Source organism: Marmota monax, unplaced genomic scaffold (assembly GCF_021218885.2).
Source record: "Marmota monax isolate L192 unplaced genomic scaffold, Marmota_monax_Labrador192_F-V1.1 WCK01_AAM20220418_F8-fsc00079, whole genome shotgun sequence".
NCBI classification, from domain to species: domain Eukaryota; kingdom Metazoa; phylum Chordata; class Mammalia; order Rodentia; family Sciuridae; genus Marmota; species Marmota monax.
In genome coordinates, this window is record NW_026694099.1 from 8,859,187 (window position 1) to 8,882,676 (window position 23,490).

Consider the following 23,490-nt stretch of genomic DNA (forward strand, 5'->3'; position numbering starts at 1 on the left):
AAATCAGGTCATAGAAGTATGCAAAAACCATATATTTATTACCTATTTTTAAAATTTTTATTTTTTTTACATGAGCTCTCATTATTATTATTATTTGCATTACAATTCTTACCTTTTACAGACTCATTTCTTCTAAGAGTTTCTCATGTATTTTCCTTTGAAAAGTTTACTGTGTTAGCTGTTATCTTACATCATTGTCATAGTCCGCGTGAGGTGCCATAACAAAATATCATAGGCTGAGTGACTTAAACAATAAAAATTTTATTTTCTCACAGCTCTACAGGCTAGAAATTCAAGATCAAGGTAACAGCATGATCAGTTCTGGTGAGGGCTCTCTTCCTAGCTTTGTATATGTCTTGTGGTCATCTAAAAGACATATACATCTCCTTGGAGAAACTTTTACTACATCTTCACATGGTGAGAGTATAGAGAGGTAGTTCTCTGGTGTTTCTTTAAAGACACTAATCCCATCATGAGGGTCCCACCCCCCAAGTCCTCATCTTAACTCTAGTTACCTTCCAAAGGCCTCATCTCCAAATATTATCACAGTGGGGATTAGTGGTTTAACATATAAATTTTGGGGGAGGGCACAAATATTTAGTATATTAACATTTACTAACAGAAAAATTGACAATGGTTCCAAATCATTAAATCAATACAAAACTGATTAAAAACAACCAATCAATACAAGTCAACTAAAAACAACTTCCTGAGAAAGCTTCCCTTTTTCTTCCTTGTATAGCAATCTAATTCAACAAGAAAGGAAATTCCTAAAAAAATTTATGAACTCAGTAATTTAAACCAAAGATAGAAACTGAGACATACATGGTTTTGGTGAACACTGAAAAACAGAGCATTAATCTCTCGTTGTGAATATGTTTAATAAAAACAACTATGAATGTTTTATACCTAATTCCTATATCAACTAAATATTTTTTTTGCTTAAAAATTTTTTTATTGACACATAACAATTGTACATATTTATGAGGTACTAAAGATTATTAAAATAATCTAAAGCATTTAGATGTCCTTGGAAAGTAATATAATGTACAATAACATTTCTACATTACATTTTCATAGATATTATTAAAAGGAATAGTAAATTACATATTATTTCATTCAAAATATAGAAAACTGAGCTGGGAAGATAGCTCAGTGGCACAACATGTGGTCTGCATGTGCAAGGCCCTGGCTTTGATCCCTAGCACCACACACACAAAAAAAGAAAACTGAAATAGTGAAACAAAATCGACAAAGTTATAATTGGTTTGTGTTGGATTTCACCTCAACTTTCATACAATGACTTTTAATTTTAGTACATAGTACATAAATTTGAGGGTAAGAGAAATGTGTTTTTCTTAATTGTACACATTACTTCATTACAAAATAAAATGTATATAATCTTTAAAGTATGGTTTAAAAGGCTTCCTTAATGATCATCAAGTGAATAAACAAGGATTTTTCAAATACTTGAGTGGAAGGATGGTAGAAAACAGGATAGAGTGACTGAGCTCTAGAGTTTAGGTGACTTGACAAGGTCATCTGATTAGCATGTTGCAATTATTTACGGGACCCAAGATTTTCTTATCTGAAAATGCTATACATTAGTATATTCAAGAGACAAAGGGGCAAAAAATCTAATTTATAGTCCAGGTCATTTTATACCACAAAATAGCTGTAGGAACTAACTTTTAATTTCTCAAAACTCAATTAGGTGTGTGTATGGTCCATTGGTATCTAGCTTTAATACCTGCCTATTCCCATAAGTGCCATGTTCCACTACAACCCCAGCTTCAGCGCACTTACTGTTTGCAGCTAATTCTTTTTCACAGAGAGATACAAATAGGGAATAAAGTTCTAACCCTTCTTCTTTTCCACAGTTGGAGTGATACTGCATATTTCTTCCTTTTACTCTACCACCAAGGGTGGCTTGAGGGATGATAAGAATGTCTCCAGGTAGATCCAGTACAGAGACGTGCTTGCCATTTTCTGTCTCACTTAATTTCACATTTAATAGTGTATTAACTAGATGGGGAAGAAAGGCAAAACAATTTGAAGTGAAAAACAAACATGAAGAAGAAACATCAGTCTTTTAGTTAGCAAATCTCATGTTGAAAACCCAGTTTGTTAGCTCTTGCTCCTAAACCACTCTCTATTTAAATTTTAAAAAGTGCTTCACTAAACTAAATGAGCATGAAAAATAAAGCAAATTTCATGGAGAAAACTGCATGATGTTTAAAATTTGACTTGACAGCTAAGATTATCTAACAATAAGTCATCTAGAAAGTTCAAGAATTAACTGTAAAATGAAACCTTAAATATTGTTGTCTCAGGGGAATACATGGCAAGATTTTATCTTCCTGTTCCTTTTATTTCATAAGCAAATCCCACTGGAAAAGAACATTATAAATCCTTCTCAGAAAATTCTGCTCTGTAACAAAATTAAAATTTTAGTACACTGGGGCTGGAGTTGTAGCTCAGTGGTATAGCACCTGTCTAGCACATGTGAGGCACTAGGTTTGATCTTTAGCACTATGTAAAAATACATATATAAAGGTATTTGTGTCCATCTACAATTAAAAAATATTTTACTTTAAACTTTAAATTACCTAGAGTTTTAAGATATGACAAAGCTTCCAGGTTCAATCTCATTACAAAAAAGCTGATTTTATAGTTTCATAACCTTAAAGGCACAATTAACATAGACTAACCATTTTATAAATATAACCCATGGGAGAAACACAGGTGAAATTCATTGTCAGAAATGAAAAAGTAACTCAAAGATATGGCTACTAGCATTATCTTTGTATACATACAATAAAACAGTGATATTTTATAGCATTTATGAGACTATAGCTAATAAGTGTCAAAACCACTATAAATATCTAAGTGTAGCTAAACCCTACAGTTAGAAAACCTTTACACCTCAACATTAACCATTTTCAAAACAATAAATAAGTGTCTAAAATAGACTCAGTATCTCCCTACTTCTATAAAGGTATAAATGAATTCTGCTTGCAAAGAAAAGTTCTAAGACAACAAATGATAAAAGAAACCTTACATTCCTGCCCTCAAATCAGATTTTAAAAGGTATGCTTCCAGTTTTGAGTAGTCAGTGATTTTGATTATAGGAGGATTTATAGGAAACATTAGTAAGGAGTTGGTATGGTGACCCCACTCTAAACATTATAAAATAAAACCTTGTAAAAAACTGCCAAGGTAAACACGCAAAGAAATTCCCAAGCTATGCTTTAAGCACCTTCAATTTTCACTTAACAATCACTTATTTTTAAATGCCTTTAATTTTGTCTATTACAAATCGAACTTTACTATATAGCCAGCAATCCTATTGACCGCTTCTAAGGAAACTATAACTATCCAGAGCACTTCTTTCCAATGAAAATCACTATCCAGCTATGCAGGCCTCTGGCTACGGAGAGACTAAGTAGTCAATTTTGGAATAACAGGCAATGGGATGTAATATAATTTATTACACTTCCCCACACCTCCCTCTACTGGTTATTACTGGGAATTCAATGCTGAAGGTATACAAATATGTATATATAAGTACAATACAAATGCAAATATAAGTAAGTAGAATTAAAATGAGACAATGTATTAAATGCATGTTGGAAACTCAAAGATCCTAAGACAGGTTATCAATCAAGTATCTTCAATGATGTATATAGGAATCAAGCTTTGACAGATCCCTGGATCTCAGTTCAATTATATTAAAGATGAATTGAAGACGATTCTACACATCTCTATATTGGATATGCTATTTCAGATTTTAGGATATAACTAGTTATGTTCCCATGGGATGAAATATTAGATTGGAAATATCTGAATCTATGTAATAAATATGAGGTGGGATTTAAGAGAATCCCAAAACATTGGCTTACTATGCCTCCTGGAATACAGGGAAATACAAACTAATGCTATCAATATGGATGCATTTATTTTCCCTGTAACTCAGACCATCAGAATGAGAGTCATACAGCTCTTTACTGTAAATCATGAAGTTTTGTGTTAGATTATTCACTAAAAGAGTCAAGGCAGGCCTCCTAAGCATTTTTAATTCACCACAATCTTATACATGTATTTAAAGTGCACTCACAATTATAGACACAGACAGAAGCACATAGGATTTAATCATTATAAAACAAAACAGAGCTTGAATTTGGTGGACTTAATTTGTGCTGTTATGATAAAGATCTATTTACAACTCTATGAGAGGGCCTGGAGACGTAGCTCAGTGGTAGAGTGTTTACCTAGCACGTACAAGGCCCCCTGGTTCAATCTCCACTACTGGAAAAAAAGTGAAACAAAACAAAACAAAAATCCCCAAAACATCTCTATGAAACAACTTTAGAAAGTTAGCTTTAAGTCAGAACGACAAAATATTTTCTCATTTTCTTCTTAAACCCTTCGAAATTTCCTTATTATCCTCTGGATTCAAATTTCAAACTTAAAAGTTACTAGCTTTCCATCTCACTCATCACAGTCCCTTCTTCTTTTTTTTTTTTTTAAATTGTTGATGGACACAATAACTTTATTTTATCTATTTTTTTAAAATGTGGTGCTGAGGATCAAACCCAGTGCCTCAGGCATGCAAGGCACGTGCCCTACCACTGAGCCACAACCCCAGCCCTCATCACAGTCCCTTCTTAAGCATAGTTTCATGCTTTGACATACTTGTCAAACATGTTTGATCTATGAATATAAAATTCCCTTCATTAGCTTGACTTTTTGTCAAGCTATTTGTCCTTGAGTTCTACTATGTGAACCTCTTCTAGATTAACTTCTGCAAGCTTCAACTACTCATTTGTGTAATTTCATTTTTTCTTTCTTTCTTTTTTTTTTTTTTTAAAGCTTGAGACAGGCTCTTGCTATGCTGCCTAGGCTGATCTCAAACGTCTAGACTCAAGCAATCCTACTGAGCAGCTGGAACTACAGGTACATGCCACTGTGTTCAGCTTATACTTACTAATCCAAATAATGGGTGCTGTCCCTCAATCTTCGGAATAGCTCCATTATTTCATATCTATGAAGTACACACAAACACACACACACGCATATTTGTTAGAACTGTATTTGAGACATGCTGCATTGAGACAGCATGTTAGTTGATTTGGTACATCTGAACCTATATAATTATCATAAGGAATGTGCAGTGCTATGAATTATCCAGGATTTTTAAAAGTTGCAGGCAAAATTTTTCAGAGGTCCTTAAACATTTATTCTGCTTTCTATGGAGCCAGAGGAGTTGTGGCTGAGATAACATTGAATTCGGTTCAAGAACCAGAAGAACTGTATTTAAACATATTCCTACAAAGAAGTACATAAATGATCAATGTAAGTTCTTTGATAACAATGATGTAAATCTGAACTGTCCAGGTTTGATGGGATTCATCCTGTGTATACAGTGTCATACACTGCTTGTAATGGACTCTTCTGTTATCTGGGGATAATGGAAACTATATTAAGAAACACAGCATCTGTTTCTCCCTATGTGGCCACCCTGCTTCTAACAACTTTCTGTATCCTTGGCTGAACTGTGTGTCTACTCTTCTAAATCAACCTATAAGCCATCTGAAATGTTGTAGATGTTTTAAAAGAATTCTACCATACATGCACACTTTAAATTTTGCAACAGGCAAAAAAATAAGCCAACAATACTACACAGAGTTGAATAATAACATATATTAGGACAAATAAGATTGTGCTTCTTGGTTGGGGATGTAGCTCAGTGGTAGTGCTTTCTCAGCATGTGCAAGGCCCTGGGTTCAATCCCCATCACCAGGGGGAAAATAATTGTGCTTCTCTCTCTCTCTCTCTCTCTTTTTTTTTTTTTTGGTCTATTGCTGTTCTTTCTCCATCTTCAAAAAAAGAAAAAAACATCAAACACATACCCATTTTTGGAAGAAGTTCTTTATCAGCTCCCTTGAAGAAGCACACATAGATCACTAATCCTCTCTGAACCTATAAGAAATCATCACAGAAAGCTCAGATTAGAAAGAAGTCTATACAGAGCTGTAGAGGTAAGTGAATAAAATTTTATAACTGTTACAAACTTGGAGGTTCAAATCAAAGAAAAGAAAGAAGACTTACAATAGATTTGATTTCTAAATGAATATATGAGAAAATGAAATATTTTAAAGTTTCAATCAAAATTATTTTTCAAAAAATTACACTTAAAATACAACCAACAGGGTTGGAGTTGTGGCTCAGTGGTGGAGCACTTGCAGGTGCTACGGGTTTGATTCTCAGCACCACATAAAAATAATAAATAAAATAAAGGCATTGTGTTCATCTATAACTAAAAATATTTTTTAAAAATACTACCAACAGCAATTTACCTCTACTAAAATCAATAGGACTTTCAGACAGCCTCCTCCCTAGTAAGTAAGGATGACAAACTTAAGAAATATTTATATAGCAGGGCCCATTTATTCAACACCAAATGAATTCATACTCTATCAGATAGGAGATAAATAAGCAACAGTGTAACTGATGTCTTTTTATATCATCCTCTTTATTCCCCCTAATTCGCTTACTTGTATAGTGAAAACAAGGTATAAATTCCAGGAAACCCTGATTATTTTTTGTTATTGTTGTTATTGCTTTAAATATAATTATTAACATTTGTTAATAACTTCTACATGACAAGGTTGGTTGTTATCAGGAGTATAAAAAATAGCTCTTGTAAGAGACCATAAGAAAGAATAATTTTGATTCTGCTGCTGAGTTAACTGTTCAACTTTTGATTCTATGTATTAACTTAATTGATTAAGGAGCCTCATTGACTCTAGAAGTTATTATGGAGATTAAATGAGTTAATATTTGTAAAGTGCTTAACACAGTGCCAGGTTCATAGTAAATACTACCTGTTTATTATGAGAATATATAAATAAATTTAAAGGCAAACACACAATTTATTTAACATTTTAACTTCCAAAGCACTTTACAGATAGGACTGTTTTATATATGATAGGACTCAATTTATCTGTTAATTGTATTAACATTCAACTGTATCTTCTGGGCTCTATGTGTTATCTAAATGGTTTTCTATGTAAATATAAATGCAGCTCTGCAATCATACTTGATTTACCGGAAAAGGAGTCATTTTAAAAAAATGCAAATGTGCCCCTGGATCAAAAGCAAGAGCCTCCCATGAATACCCATAATGATGGGCTGGCAAGCTACACTACTATCACAAGCCTTTTCACTGAGCCCAAATCTTTAGCATTCACAGCTGTACACTTGCAATGTCAGAATTAAGCACCTAATAATTCCCAGAAACAGATATCTGTTCTTTCCAGTAACCAAATTACCTCCTCATTATTTTCTTTTTGTTTATTCCAATAATAGGTCTGAAGTTATAATATATAGATTCCTTTTTTGGGATGTGTGTGTGGGGTGGGGTTATGGCTCAGCAGTAGAGCGCTTGCCTCAGACATGCAAGGTCCTGGGTTCGATCCTCAGTACCATGTTAAAATAAAGTTATTGTGTCCAACTACAACTACAAAAAATAAGTATTAAAAAACCAGATTCCTCTTTTCAAGTCAAAGTCACTTTCCTGTAGCTTCTTTGTTACAAAACATTTCAAATATGAAGAAAAGTACAGATAATTCTCACAGTAGCTTAAAAATGTTCAATTCCCAGGAAGAAAAACATTAAATTTGTGACAGCATAGTTCCACATGAATGAAACTAAGAACAAGCAAAGCAGCTTTCAAATCTTTCAACATCTAAAAGGCTATTTCTAAAAAAGAAAAAAAAAAAAGAACTTTGATAATGGAACAGGGTAGAGGAGGTGTGAGAAAGATGAAAGAATTTATGCTTTCTCACCATGTAATCACTTGTCATCTCTTTAATATAGTTGTGTGTGGGAGAAGGGAAGTCTTTAAAAATAGCTTTTAAAGTTTATAAACACAAACTGATAGCTTGGAACGCTGCAATAAAATATCTCTGGTTTTGCATAAGAAAATGTGGTGTGAAGAACATAAAAAAATAAAGAGGCTCAGAAATACTCTAAATGATAAGTTAGAAGTTTACAGTGCCAGGAAGCAACAATTTAAATAGGTGAGTCTCTAGATATAAATATAAAATATATAAATATAAAACCCACACAATTTCAAATATGCAAGAGAAATTAAAACCTCAACAAAAGGTTACAACAAAAATAAGAAATAGGAAGAAGAATTTCTGAAGAGAGGTGAGAATACAGGAATTTTATGCACATAAAAATTCCCAAATTAGCATAGGATAATAGATTCTGACTTAAAAATAATTACCCACGCATCATAGTTCATGTGTAGTGTTTAAAATAATGACTAGGATTGTTAAGAAATGCTAGGTCTGGGACCCAATTCAGAGATCAGTGAATGAAATTTTACAACATTAAAGATTCTGAGTATCACCCAAAGTCTTAATTATGGACTTCCCCGGCTTATATTTTAACTTACTCCGCATATATGACTAAGGACTTAAAAAACATTTTACTTGTTTTTGCAATGTAATGGGAGACAGGACATCAAGAAAAGGCAGGTAGGCAGGTAAGCAAGTAGGGGGAATTCAACGTAAACATTTCATAATTCTTTGGAGGAAATGTGTTTGATAACAGTGCAACATTATTATACAAGGAGTGATCTATTTTAGGTGGAAATTAGTGAAATTCAAATAAACAAACAAAAAATGTTTCTTGGGTTGGGGATTGTAATTTAGTGGTAGAAAGTTTGCCCAAGCGTGGGAGAAGCCAGGGTTCGGATCAACCAGCAAGAAAAAAACAAAACAATATAAATAAATAAATAAAAACTTTCTTGAAAGAGCACTGTGTCTTGGAAAATATCATTTCTGTGCTAAAGTCAAGACACAATCAACATAATAAGGTGGGGCATAAATCAAAGTAGATCTGAACTCTTGAAGCAAGCTAACCTACACACTTGAACCAGTCCAGCTCCGCCCAGGCCAGAGCAGCAGGGCGTCTGAAACTACTAGGCCTCTAGTCCACCGAGCTCAGGTACGGGGACTGAGAGAGGTTCAAATGAACGCGGTCTCTCCAGTAGAGAGGCACTTTCTTCCTCGTCGGAATGTCTGGCGCCGGGAACAGTGGTGCTGGACAGAAAGGTAAAGCGCTGCCAGTAAGACCGCCGGGGCAGTGTCTGGCGCACCGGCCCGAAGTCCGGCGCAGCGCATAGCACACGCCGCGGTACCTAGCTGCTCTCCTACTCGGTTCCAAGGAGGACCCGTGGGGGCGGGGACCGAGTGACCGAGACAACGCGTAAAGAACGGCCCTTGAGCGCCGTAGGATAACGAGAGCTGCCGGGCCGACGTTACCTCCACCCACTGGGCCGCAGCGTCCCCCTCAGCTGGGCGAACTTGTAGTCGTGCGTGCAGGCACTGCTGCAGAAGCGCCCGAGCCTGAGGCGTCCGGCAGCCGTCAGCCATGGCTCGAATCCGGGTTGCTGTCGTTGGGATTCAGGCCGCGCGCCGATTAGGCCCCGCCCCCGGGGAACTGGCTGGAACGGCGAGGGGGGCGGGGCGACGGAACAGCCCTTGCCTTCCGCGGCTCCGCCCCCTGGAAGACGAGGAAGGGGCTTTCGCTAGGGTGTCCCGGATGTGCAGGCTTCAAAAACAGCCCTAAGTCCCTCCGCAGAACCTATCCAACTCTGTAGAAGGCGCTCAGTGTATACTCTTAAACGACTGGATCTCTTTCCTTTACATCTTTTCAAGAAACATTTTCACTTCAGAAAGCTTAGGCTTCCAGATGTTGAAAAACTTTAAATCTGCTTAAGTCTTTATTATGCTTATTATGAAGATAAATAGAATAAATCAAATGAATCTCAAAGCAAGCAGAGATGGAACTAAAAGCTATAAATCTTTCAGGTTTTTTCGTACCTCAATCAATGAAACAGTGTTGCTTCCTCTATCAAGAATGCTGCCAAATCACTCTGATTCCACAGTTGCAAAAGGGTACTGTCATGCTATGTGAATATACATTTAAGTATCGATTCTTTAGGAAATATCCTTGATAGCAATATTCTTATCCGAGGAAATGTGGTTGTTAATAAGTTATTTAATCTGCTACTAATACAAAAATAAAACAACACATGATGTATTTATTAATTCTGTGATGCATTTTCTGTAAGTACATGTTACAGTGTAAATCAAAGTAAACAAAGGTTTGATTTTCTTTCCCACACAACACATTCCTTAAACTTGCATCAGATTAGCATTTATTTCTACAGGATTGGAGGGTTCAGACAAGAAATAATAGTGTTGCTCTGATGGCATTACCTAGGTCATTGATTTGGACCCAGTTGGCACAATATGCCTATACATTCGGGTCTGTTCTAGAAGATGACATCACTGACGGGTATTGCTATCCCTACAAAGCAGTGTGACTGAAGAAAATAATCCATGCATAATCAGTGGTCCTTTATGCACAAAATTGAACCTGCTTTTTGCTTGTTATCCTGAAGGCTGCCTTACGCTTTTAATAAAAACAAAAAAGCAAAATCTCAGATTGTCTCAACTGCTGAATTACAGGGCTTCCAACATTTGTTGATAATTACGCAGCACAGACACGTTGAATTGCTTAATGTCTGCACTTTTATATCATTAAAACTATTGAGTCTCTATTCTTACTCAATCTCAGACCCAGATTTTATATCTGGAAGGAAATTTACCTAGAGATTGCAGCCATGACCTAGAATAAGAGAGGACTTTTGTGTCTATTTACATATGGTTGCAGGAGATAGAAATCTATTGAAAATAACAAAAATGATGCCAAAAATCTTCCCACAAGGAGGGCCTGTAATAAATTGGAAGCATTTCCTGTGAATGAATGAAGTTTGGTTGGTAATGGTTAGATTTTCAAAAATCATCAACTGCTTTAAATCTTCCCATTGGATAAGAATCACTGGATGTTGTGGTAGGTAATGCAATAGTTTGTGACTCACTTATTCTTTCCTCCTACCGGCAGAGGGCAGTAGAGTAAGCACCCCAAAGCATGGCTTAAATGTTTTATTTTATGAAACCTACTCTCATTCATACAAGCAATAAAATAGTAAAATGTAAATAAAAACAAAGTACTGGAAGTAAAGAAAGTCGAATTATGTCAAGTTCCTGACTGGAGTACTTATATAATATGTAGCAAAGTTGTCATAGATGTGTGTCTTTAATTTTCTTCATAAAGCAGTTATATCTATCATATGTAATGAAGGTGGAGCTATTTGTACAGTTTGTTTCAAGTTAGAAGAAAAGGCAAAGCATAGCTTTCAATTGGCATTAGAAGAGATTGTAGTTCACTGGAACATAAGAGAGCTTTGCCTTGTGGGTATATGAGAAATCACTGTCTGAGCAGGAATAATTCCCAATAGTTACAATGTTGATGGAGGAGTATATGGGCAGTGGAATTAGTTGTGGACACATTTAGGCCCTCTGGGATGGCATAATAATTGATTCAGAATTATTTTTTGTTCAAGTTGGCCACTCAAAATTCTAATATTCAAAAGTATCTTGAGGCACTGGGATTAGCTCAGTGGTAAAGCACTTGCCTAGCATATGAAAGGCCCAGAACCAGGAACAAACAACAAAGCATTATATTTCACCAACATGAAAAGTTTGAGAACCACTTCAAAAAGATCCTTTATAGTTGACACCAAGCTTTGGATTGTAAAGAGAAAATAATGGAGAAGGGAAATATAATATGTTTCATAGTTCTCTGGATAAACAGATTTTTTCCTAAGATTTATCTCTAAAATGAGCTTCTTACCTGAGACTTTATATGTGGGTATGTTAATAAGTAGAAGTGCAACTGCAAGAGGTAGATGTTTTATTTTAGGAAAGGCTGGATGAAATCTAGCCTCCTTTTTCAAAGCCCTGAGATTTATTTTTGTTTTTCAGTGCTTAGGAAGATAATTAGGTTCTGAGAAATTGGTTCACATCAACAAAAATGCACATGAGATTGGGGTAGACCCAGAATACTAATTTAGTTATGATAATAAGAAGAATTTCCATGACATGGAGTGGAATTTCTCACAGAGGGCATGATTGGCATATTTCTTCTATAGTTAACTTAGTATAAGAAAAGCTTGAAGCCTATATAAATAGCATATTTTTTGTGTAGGCAGAATAACAAAAATATCAGAATGTGGCTTTGTGAATGGAGTCAGAACAAAAAGGGTGAGAAAAACTGAATTTCTGTACTAACCGCTGGAAACAGTAAAAAAAAATATAGTGCACCATGTTCCTATATCAAATGTGATATTAGCGTTTCTAAGGCAGTTTCTTAAATTGTCCCTTGACAAAATCAGAATCCATTAAAACAACCTAAAACACCTCAGAGGTATTATGGACCCAAAGTACTGACTTGACAGTCATTCTACTAAAGATCAATGCATAGCCTTAGGATATTGCACCCGATCCTAATAAATTTCACCTGGGCTTTTTGAGAAGAGTTGAACAATGGGACAATTCAAGGTTTAGTTCCTGTCAAGAGCTTGCAGGATAGATATTCTTTATTACTGACCCAAGACACTATAGGCTAGAGATCAAAAGAGCAAATGGTGAGGTTATACTTTTTATTGAAAAGTGAAAGGCCAAATTAGAACTTTCATTTGGATGAATAGCTAGCTATGCTAGTTCTACACACATGCGGATGGATTCAAGGATATCTGAAGAAGCAATTCTGTGTCCTCTAAAATATACATATGAGAATTAGGTTCCAAGCAGAAATAATTTTGACTTGGGAAAGTGTCAAAGCAGCTATCCTGAGAGGAAACAGATGGCATAGTTCAAAGGGGTGGCTAAAGAGAGACGAAGGAAGGAACCATTAAGCAGGTTTGTTAAAGGTTAAGGTAAATGACCAAGGGATAGTGAAAGACCCAGGAGTAGCAAAGAACAGGAAGTGTTTTCCATTCTGAAGGGGTAAGAAGAAGGAACAGTGTTCTTCTGGAACCAGCAAGAGTTGTAGCTAGAGGAAAGAAACTTAACAGGACCTGTGGCCTTCCACAGAGAAATGCAATCCCTAATATCTTTCCATGGCCAGAGAAAAATGTCAATGCTTATCATATATCTTGCAGGATTATCTAGTTGCAAAATCTAACTCTCATCTCTGTATACCCAATTCTTTAATTACAAAGGATTATTTTGTGAAACAATGAAATTTTGGAAGACATCCGTAAAGAAAAATTATTTTAGTTTAAGAATACAGGACAATTATCTATTAAGGTTAATCAGATAATGCTAACAAAACTATATTTATAAAAGTGAAATTAAGTTTCTGTCTGTTATTATATCACATCAACATCACAGGGAATATTTGAGGTAATGTGATTTGGCCCATGCAGATTTCACTTTGTGTGGAGGGGTACCCAACCCATTAACCAAGAGATAATCACTCTTTACCAGGGGTATCTCAAGCCAAAGTGTGAAAAGTCCATGTGAATTCTACTTTTAGACATTTGCCACATGTATTAAGACTGTGTAGAAAAAGGAAACAAAGAGATTTATTTTCTTTATTTTTTGGCACTGCTGGGGATCAAATCCAGAGTCTGGCACATAAACATATGTATATATATGTGTGATTTGGACCATTGGTCTTGGACTTTTGATTTCACACTCTTATTTGAAATCTGGCTTTTTTTTTTTTTTTTTTTTTTTAGGCTGGGAGTTTAGCTCAGTGGTAGAGCACTTGACTAGTATGTGCCAGATCCTGGGTTTTTATTTTATAATAGATTTGGATTTATAGGAAAGTTTGCAAATCTTAGTACATATGTCCCTCACCTAGTTTCCCAACTTTAGACCAAATTTTAACACTTCAAATTACTGTTACATCTGTCACAACTGTAGAATGAGCACTCAGGACTTTGACTTTATACTTTATTCAGATTTTGTTAGTTTTCCCTTAAATTCCTTTTCTGGATCTCACCCAGGATGTCATATTACCTGTAGTTATTGTGTTTCTCTACGTTGTGACAGTTTCTCAGCGTTTAGTTGTTTTTGATGACCTTTGCTCCTGGTTTTGAGAAACATGGGTCAGGTATATTACAGGATATCCCTCTATTCAAATTGGATATTTCCCCCTAAATAAAGAGTTATGGGGTTTTAGAGAAAGAGAACAGAGGTGAAGTGTCATTGTTATCACATCATATCAAGGGTACAAGCTGTCAACTCTTATTGCAGGCGATGGTAATCCTGATCATCTGAATGGAGAAGAGTTTGCCAGGTTTCTCCACTATACAGTCATGTCCCTTCCCTCTAGTGCTTTACTCTTTGGAAGCAAATCACCAAGCATAACCCATACCCAGGACATGGGGAATTAAGATCTACCTCCTTTAGTGGGGAATATCTATGTAAATTATTTAGAATTCTTCTCGTACAGGAGATCTGAGCTCTCTTTTGAACTGTTTGTACTCTATGATTGGTATTCTCCTTATTGGGTTAGATATTAATGGAAAAAGATTCTTTAAAATTGTTTTTTAGTTGTAGATGAACACAATATCTTTATTTTATTTATTTGTTTTTATGTGGTGCTGAGGATCAAACCCAGTGCCTCACACATGCAAGGCAAATGTTCTACCAACTGAGCAACAACCCCAGCCCCAGGAAGAAGTTTTTGACACATTGTTGTGGTTTGGATCTTAAATGTCCCCCAAAAGTCTGAGTGTTGAAGGCTTGGCTCCGAGCCCATGATGCTTTTGGGATTTATGAAAGGTGAGACCCAGAAGAGGAAGTTAGGTCATTAGGGACATGCCTTGAAGGGGATATTGAAACCCTGGACCCTTTCTCTTTTTGTTTCTTGGCTGCTATGAGATGAGCAGCTTTGCTCTACCTTGTGTTTTCCACTATGATGTTTTGCCTCACCAGAGGCTTAAGAGCATCAGAGCCCACTGACCATGGACTGAAACCAAATTAAGCCTTTTTTCTTTCAGCTGATTTTCTCAGGTAAGGTTTCCCCAGGGGAGACTGATAAATTATCTTGATCTTTATGTGATTTTTCAGTTTATAGCGTGGTGATACCTGAGCAAATCAATCCAAGCCCTTTTAAATATTTGTATGTATCTGTCAGCCCTTTTGCCAAGCCTGTTTCATAATTTTGATTCTTTTTCCTCCTCCTCCTCCTCCTCCTCCTCCTCCTCCTCCTCCTTCTTCTTCTTTTGATAATGAGGATTGAATCCAGAGGTGCTAACATACTATATTGATTTTATTTTGTATGAGAGTTATGATTTCATGTTTTTTGAAAATGTATTCTTTCAATTAGGAAATATAGGAATTTAAAAAACATATATAGTTATTTGAAATCCATGGATAAATACCATGAAAATCCTTTAAAAAGTGATATCAAATAATATTACTAGTCAAATAAAGAATATAAATTATTGGATCACACTGACTGTATTGCTAAGAAGCAAAATTGTAAGAAATCTAGTTTTGTAGATCTTAGTTGGCTTTATTTGTGATTCTAGAATCAAGCAGCCATCCATACACAAAAATTGTCAAGAATGCCCTTGTCTACCACATCATATTTATAGCTAGAGAAAAGAAGGTGACATATAGAAAGTGGAAGTGAACTATAGAGACAGCCCAATTTGTCTCTGTAGCTCAGAGGGAGAGTGCCAGCTGATCCCAATTAAATATAGCTCCCATTTGTCTTATTTGAATATGATTTGAATAGTTGGTCACTTCTTATTGGGTAAGACTCAGCTATTTATTATAAGGGTAGATTATATTCTGTTCACACATCAAATTAAGTTACAGTTCACTCTGTACAGAAAAAAACTTAAAGCATGAATAGACACAACTTAAGAATATTGGTCAGAGTTCCATCAGTGTTTTACTCAGCTTTTTTACCACTGTGACCAAAAGACCTAACAAGAACAATTAGAGGAGGAAACATTTATTGAGCGGCTCATGGTTTCAGAGGTCTTAGTCCATGGATGGCTGACTCTATTCCCTCAGGCTGATATGAGGCAGAACATCATGGCGGAAGTATATAGTGGAGAAAATTGGCTCAAGACATGATTAGGAATCAGAGAGAGCTCTGCTCAACAAGGACAAAATATAAACCCCAAAGGCACATTTTCAGAGACCCACCTCCTTTAGTTACATCCTGACTGTACACAGTTACCATCCATTAATCCCTATCAGGGGATTAACACATTGATTAGGTTAAACTCATGATCCAATCATTTCACCTCTAAGCTTTCTTGAATTGTTTCACACATGACATTTTGGGGGACACCTAATATCTAAACCATAATAATCAGCAATCAAACGACATACTCCATATAAGGAAACCTGAGAAAGTTTATTTACAAAGGGCTTATTTTTGAAGGTGTAGGTAGAGAGTAACCACAGAGGGTTAATAACCCAGGGTATAGTAGAAGCTGAGATGTTACCATTCCCTTGATCTGAAGGGAGAAGGGAGGTAGTCTGGAGTCCAGAGGTAGAGACTTGTACAGACCCTTGAGATTAGTTGACCTTCACCAAGAAGCATAGCCAACTTCAGGTGATGCTTTGAGTAGGGATCTAGGAAATACATATCTGCTCTATTCTTCACCCTTCTTTCATTTCCTGCCAGAGCTCCCTATTGGTAAAACTCAGCTAAAAGCCAAAGGCATGAGGACCCATTGATGTGATCCACAGAGGCCAGCTTATTGGGATAGAGAATAAGGTAGAAAATGCTTGAATGTGGATTTGGAAAGCAAGTAAAATATATCTGGCGTACTGACTTAAGATGTCTCAAAGGCTATGGTGAAGATGCTTGAGACTTGCTTTTGTTGGGAGATGAAAGCTGGGAAGGCAGAGATAGCTACAGTCAATGTTTCTCATAGAAATCTTTCATTTTCCCAAGAGTTTAGAGAAGTGAAGTTTGACTTAGTGAGTTATCAGTGGAAAATGACTCAAGGTCATTGACCTTCCTTTCCTGACAACTCTTTTTTATTTTCCAGCCGCTGAGGACATGGCAAGACATCACAGGAGAATGTCTTCTGGGCTTCTAGCCTTGGTGAAAATGTCCCTATAAGCCTAATGGGGAACTGCAGGAAGGGGTAGACTACTGCCTGCATTCCTGCATGGGATCATGCAGACTTGAACGAAGTCCTGAAGGAGACCTCTAAGAACCTATTTCTTAAGGCTCTCCTGGAATCTTCTAGATTGTTGGTGAAAGGACTTAGAATCAGATTCGATATGGTACAGAAGAAATAAAAATGAACTTTTAAAAATTGTCTGTGAGTCTTATAACTAAGTAAGACTTATAACTAAAACTTACTCCAAATGAGCATAAATGAATAATAGAGATTTCGATAATGAATTGCTTAAATACACCAAAATCTTTAATTGTATTTGCTGGAGAGGGAAAAAGGAGAGCATTATCATCAGATGGTAGCTCCCTGATTGCTCTTTTCGGCAAGGGAAGCAAAAGAAATATTGTAGGTCCTCAATGTGTTTGAGTCAGGTCATTCTAAAGAACCCACAAATGGAAAAGTCCAACTCCAGAATTAACTAATAACTGCATTCTTGTATTCATCCAACTGTTAATAAACATTCAGTCATCATGCCAGACCATCATGGAGGTACGTGAGGAATAAGATGTTGTTCTTCTTCTCAAGAAGCTCAGTGAAAGACAGAAAACAATGGAAGCATTAGGAAAACTCATTTCTCAGTGGGGCACTGTAGTGTAGGCCTGTAATCCCAGCAGCAAGGGAGGCTGAGGCAGGAGGATCCCAAGGTTAAAGCCAGCCTCAGCAACTTAGCGTGGCTGTAAGCAACCTAGTGAGACCCTGTCTCAAAATAAAAAAACAAAAAAGGGCTGGGTATGTGGCTTAATCACTGATGGTTAAGCAAACCTTGGGTTCAATCCCCACTACCAAAAACAAACAAACAAACAACAACAACAACAAAAAAAAACCCCATTTCTCTCCACATCACTGTATTCTTTCCTTCCCTTCCGCCTTCCAAGAAGAGAAGGACAGCACTCAGAAGGGGAGCCAACTCTGGGAAAGCTCTGAACTAAACTAAGCAGAGGTGACTGCCCCTGACTGGAGGGAAGGAAGGACTTGTTACCCCAGTTTGGCAGAAAATGAATTTTCAGGGTCATAGCACCACTGGGCAAATTTTTTTCTTAATCAAGAGTTGACTTTCTTTCCAGTCCAAGATCTGTGGAATTCCTGAGGCTCCTGCTTCAGCTCCCAGACTGCCAGCAATGAGGAAGGAAAAGGAAAAAGATTCCCAAAGGAAAGAGGGAGCCAGAGCCCACGCCCACTCCTGGGGCAGGGGCAGGGCCTGTCTAGGAGGAGAAGGAAACTCATCTTGTACATCACAAGCAGAGTCTCATTCAGAAAGGTGACAGCCACAGTCTCTCCTGTGCATCCATCCCATTAGGGTCTCCCTGAGGGCCTTGACCCCTGGATTGGTCTGCATTTCCCTGATTTTTAATGAAGTTCATTTGTTTGGGGGCCATTTGTAATTTGGCTATGAATTGCTTATTCATGTCTTTCACCCATTTTTCTGAGAGATGGTCTTTTTCTTTGTTTAAAAAAATAAATACTAACACTTTGCTTCTTAAAAAAAAAAGAGTTGACTTTCTCTTCAGAACTCACTTCTGCCTACTTTTTCTTTCATAGCACTTCTCTGTACTTGTGTTATGCTGCCTTCAGGGTCTCTAAAATTCCCTGTAGGGCTTGACCTCCAACTCCAATTGTTTCCTTCCACTGGGCCACAGTCAAAAGTCTAATATCCTAAGTTCTGCGTTTATCTGTTGTTTATCTCTGCTGGGTGTGAAGCTGATTGAAGTAATTCCCATTATCCTGTGAATGAAGCTTACCCTTCTTAAAAGGTATATTTGCATTTTAATAGCAGTCCTTTAACACAAAGTAATCTCTAATTGGTAGAATGTGTGAGTTACTTTCTGTGGGAAGAAGGAGAAGGGGGAATTATTCTTTAATTCCCTAAATTTAAAAGAGTTGCTGCTCTCAGAGCATCTGGAGTCTCACCTCCCAGTCACTCCTCCGCAGGATGCAATTTTGCTTCTTTCTGAAGTAATGATGCTGAAAAGTTTTTTAGGTTAAATTCAAAGGATGTGTTTCAGGCATCTTCCTTAACCCATCTGCATATCCATACTCCTTCTGAAGTTTCCTTCGCGGGATCCGCTTACCTGACTGCTTCTGAATGTTAGTTTCCCAGTTTGCACCTTGGTTGTTCACTGTGCCCACTGACTGGAGGCTATCTCTTAATTCCTGAGGTTTTAGTTACCATTACTTCATTCTTCCTTCAATACATAGTTATTGGGCATCTACAATGTGCTAAATGTGGTTCTAGGACATGTATATACTGTCATAAACAGTACCACATATGTATGCACATAAAGCTGATTAGACAGAGTGAGAAAGACAGATAATGCACAAATGAGCAAATATTTAATATAATATTAGTACTAATACTATGAGAGATAAAAAGCAAAGTGAAAGTGCAATTTTCAATAGAGCCTCTTGGAGAAATGACAACGGAGCAATTTCAATGAAACAAGGGATCTGCAGGTTTGTAGGGCACAAATTTATTTTTTGAACTTTAGATCCTACTATGGTTTGGATAAATGTCCCCTAAGAGCCCATGGGTTAAAGTTTTGGTCCCCCCTCTCATGGTGCTATTGGGAGGTGGTGGAACCTTTGAAAGTTCAAGCCTAGTGGGACGAAGTCTGGTCATTGGAGACATGTCCTCAAAGAGGCTACTGGGATCCAGGCTTCTTCTTGTTTCTTTTTTTGCTTCCTGGATGCTATGAGGTGAGCAGCTTCCTCTGCCATGTGCTCCTGCAATGATGTGCTACCTTGCCACAGGCTCAAAAACAACAGGAACAACCATGAATGGAAATCCCAAAACTTTCTTTTATTTTTTAAAATTGATTATCTTAGATCTTTTGTTATAGTGATGAAAAACTGATGAACACAATCCTTATAACCAAATACCTATTGGATAGACCACCTGGATATATATCCCTCAAGCATCTGAAAATTCATATGTCTAAGATTTACCTTTACCCACTTTTCTCCTTCCTTCCTTCCTTCCTTCCTTCCTTCCTTCCTTTCTCTTACTTTATCTTTCCTTTCTTATCCCTTATTTCTGAAAATGCCACTGCTATCTGTCCTCCAAGACAAAATGTACACATTTTTCATATGTGATTCATCATCTGAACATCTTTTATATTTGGGGAAATTCCCATATTACGAGTAATCCCTTCTCACCCATGTAGAATCAGAACTCAAATTCCAGTCTATTTTGCAGCTGGGATACTGGCATGTGAATAAAATATTACCATGCAAAACTAAATTTGGATGTGAGCAATGTGAATAAACAAGCTCTGCATAAGACTCTTATTGTCAGAGTTTTCAGGGATGGGGGCACTTGAGACCTGATACAGAAATGATATTGGTAGAAGTTGCAGTTGCAGTAAAACCAGTTGCAGGACTCAGTAGTAGCAATAGCAGCAGTTGACATTTTTACTGAAATAGAAAATACCAGTGACATATTTCTAATCTGAACAATTCTGTGGCATGTTTAGTTATTTGTTATAGTTTGGATAATGTGATGTCCCCCAAAAGCTCATGTGTAAGACAATGAGAGGATGTTCAGAGGTAAAATGATTTGATTATGAGAGTTGTAACTTAATCAGTAGATTAATCCACTTATGGAGACTAGTCAAGTGGTAATTGTAGGCAGGTTAGATGTGGCTGGAGGAGGTGAGTCACTGGGGGACACTGCCTTTGGGGTTCCTATTCCCTGGTGAGGAGAGCTCCCTCTGCTTCCTGATTGCCATGTCCCGAGAGGCTTTCTTGTGCTATGCCTTCCGCCATGATGTCCTGCTTTACCTTGAGTCTATAGCTATAGAGTTGGCTATCTATAGATTGAGACCTTGGAAACCATAAGCCCCAAATAAACTTTTCCTCCTCTTCATTGTTCTTGTCAGGTCTTGTAGTCATAGTAATGAAAAAGTTGGCTAAAACAGTATTATTCCTGGGAGCTTAGTCTTAAGTATTTCTTTGACTATCCCAATAATTCTATAAATTAATATCTTCTAATTAATCAGTTTTTTGGTTAAAAGAGCCAAAATAAAATCCACTGTTTGCAACAAAGAACACTCTTGATGCAGGAATCATCCTCAACTTTCCCCCTTTTTTGCTATCTCTCAACCCACAGAATTTACAGGACTCTACAGTGCTGGGGAATGGAAACCAGGTCTTTGTGCATGCTAAGCACATGCTCTACCATTGGCCCCTCACCCTCAGTTTTGACCTCTCTCTATCAGGGCAGCCAGTGATCTTTCTAAAATGCAATCTGATTTTATCACTTTTTGCCTAAGGACCAGTCAGTGGCTTCTTAATGCCCTCAAATATAAAGTCCAGGATCAAGTTCAAACACCTTAGTACAGACTCTCAGGATCTAGTCCTGATGGACCATTTCAGCTCATTTTCACAGCCTGTGTCTCAAGCCTATGTTCCAATTATACTTTTGTTGTTGTTGTTGTTGTTGAGCTAGACTAGCAGCAATGAAATCCCTTGAGACTCTCTTAAAACTGCAGAATCTCAGTCCTACTCCAGACTTACTGAATCAGAACCAGCATTTTAATAAGATCATTAGGTGTTTCATTTCTCTGGTTGTACACCATATAGAGTTGCACCACATGTGCAGTCATACATGTACATAAGGTAATGATGTTTGTCTTATTCCATCATCTTTCCTACCCCAAGCCTCCTCTCCTTCCATCCATCCCCTTGGCCCAAAGTTCCTTCATTCGCCCCATGCCCTGCCACCCCATTATGGATCAGTATCCACTTATCAGAGAGAATATTTGGCTTTTGGTTTTTTGGGATTGACTTACTTTGCTTAGCATGATATTCTCCAACTCCATCCATTTACCTGAAAATGCCATAATTTTATTCTCTTTTAATGCTGAGTAATATTCCATTGTGTATATATACCACAGTTTCTGTATCCATTCATCATCTATTGAAGGGCATCTAGGTTGGTTCCACAGTTTAGCTGTTATGAATTGTGCAGCTATAAACATTGACGGGGCTGTGTCCCTATAGTATGCTGTTTTTAAGTCCTTTGGTTATAGACTGGAGAGTGGGATAGCTGGGTCAAATGGTGGTTCCATTCCAAGCTTTCTAAGGAATCTTCATAGTGCTTTCCAGATTGGTTGCACCAATTTGCAGTCCCACTATCAAAGAATGAGCGTGCCTTTTCCTTCACATCCTCGCCAACACTTATTGTTATTTGTATTCTTGATAACTGCCATTCTCACTGACATGAGAGATGAAATCTTAGAGTAGTTTTGATTTGCATTTCCCTAATTGCTAGAGATGATGAACATTTTTTTCATATATTTGTTGACTGATTTTATATCTTCTGATAAGTGTCTGTTAAGGTCCTTAGTACAAGTTTTTTGAGTTCTTTATATATCCTGGAGGTTAGTGCTCTATCTGATGTGCGTGTGGCAAAAAATTGCTCCCAAAATGTAAGCTCTCTCTTCACCTCATTGATTGTTTCTTTTGTTGATAGGACACTTTTTAGTTTGAATCCATCCCATTTATTGATTCTTGATTTTATTTCTTGTGCTTTAGGAGTCTTGTTAAGGAAGTCAGGGCCTAATCTGATGTGATACAGATTTGGGCCTACTTTTTCTTCTATTAGGCTTAGGGTTTCTGGTCTAATTCCTAGGTCCTTGATCCATTTGAGTTTTGTGCATGGTGAGAGATAGGGGTTAGTTTCATTTTCCAGTTTTCCCAGGACCATTTGCTGAAGAAGCTATCTTTTCTTCAATGAATGTTTTTAGCGCCTTTGTCTAGAATGAGATAACTGTATTTATATAGGTTTGTCTCTGTGTCTTCTATTCTACCATTGGTCTACATTTGACTGAAACTTCTGAAGCTATGAGCCAAAATGAACCTTACTCATTATAAGTTTATCTCAGATATTTTTCTCATAGGGAAAGAAAGCTAACACACCAACTAAACTAAATAAAAAAGTAATAGATCCACAATAATATGTGGCCCTATATAACTTATGTGCTTTAATATTTTGCAGAAGCAAAACTTAAAAACTAGGGAAGAGGTCTCGGATTGTGGCTCAGAGGTAGAGTGCTCGCCTACCACTGAATTACAACCTCAGCCTATGACAGATTCTTAAACATTATAATTGTCTTAGTCTCATAATTTGGAGACAGCTAATCTCTGAGTATTAAAAAGAGACACTTAAAATGTCTTTATAATTAAAACATTAAAGTATAAAAACCTATGCTGTCTGTTGCTATAGGGTTCTATGACAGAAAATTAAAATTCAGGATATTATTTGCCTTTAGAAATTAATATTCCTATTTTTGACAGTCAAAGATTAAGAATCACATTGTCGCCAGTTTCATCTACTGGAATACCTGTAATTTAAAAAAGGAAAATAACAAGTGTTTGTGAAGATATGGAGAAACTGAAAG

General features: G+C 36.8%; 1 protein-coding gene and 1 long non-coding RNA gene across 2 annotated transcripts in view; one reads left to right on the plus strand and one right to left on the minus strand.

Annotated features, from left to right (window-relative positions):
- Positions 1 to 17,594, plus strand: part of LOC131424995 (uncharacterized) — a 36,668-nt gene extending 19,074 nt beyond the window's left edge. The window contains exons 2-4 of the long non-coding RNA XR_009228728.1: positions 4,873 to 4,956; positions 5,892 to 6,041; positions 16,958 to 17,594. This is a non-coding gene — a long non-coding RNA (uncharacterized LOC131424995). The remainder of the gene's footprint in view (positions 1 to 4,872; positions 4,957 to 5,891; positions 6,042 to 16,957) is intronic.
- Dtd2 (D-aminoacyl-tRNA deacylase 2) lies at positions 242 to 9,508 on the minus strand. Its single transcript, XM_046465243.2, has 3 exons — positions 9,339 to 9,508; positions 5,913 to 5,982; positions 242 to 2,025 (listed from the first exon to the last, which is right to left on the minus strand). Exons 1-3 carry the CDS (start codon positions 9,447 to 9,449, stop codon positions 1,700 to 1,702), a joined length of 507 nt encoding a protein of 168 aa, XP_046321199.1. The 5' UTR covers positions 9,450 to 9,508; the 3' UTR covers positions 242 to 1,699.
- Positions 17,595 to 23,490: the final 5,896 nt, after the last annotated feature.

Excerpts from the sequence above, each read along its gene's own strand:
- Dtd2 (XM_046465243.2), bottom strand. The coding sequence starts at position 9,449 with ATGGCTGACGGCTGCCGGACGCCTCAGGCTCGGGCGCTTCTGCAGCAG. Across the intron at positions 5,983-9,338 it reads CTGCGGCCCAGTGGGTGGAG|GTTCAGAGAGGATTAGTGAT; the intron begins GTAACGTCGGCC and ends GATTTCTTATAG. Across the intron at positions 2,026-5,912 it reads AGAACTTCTTCCAAAAATGG|TTAATACACTATTAAATGTG; the intron begins GTATGTGTTTGA and ends TTCCCCATCTAG.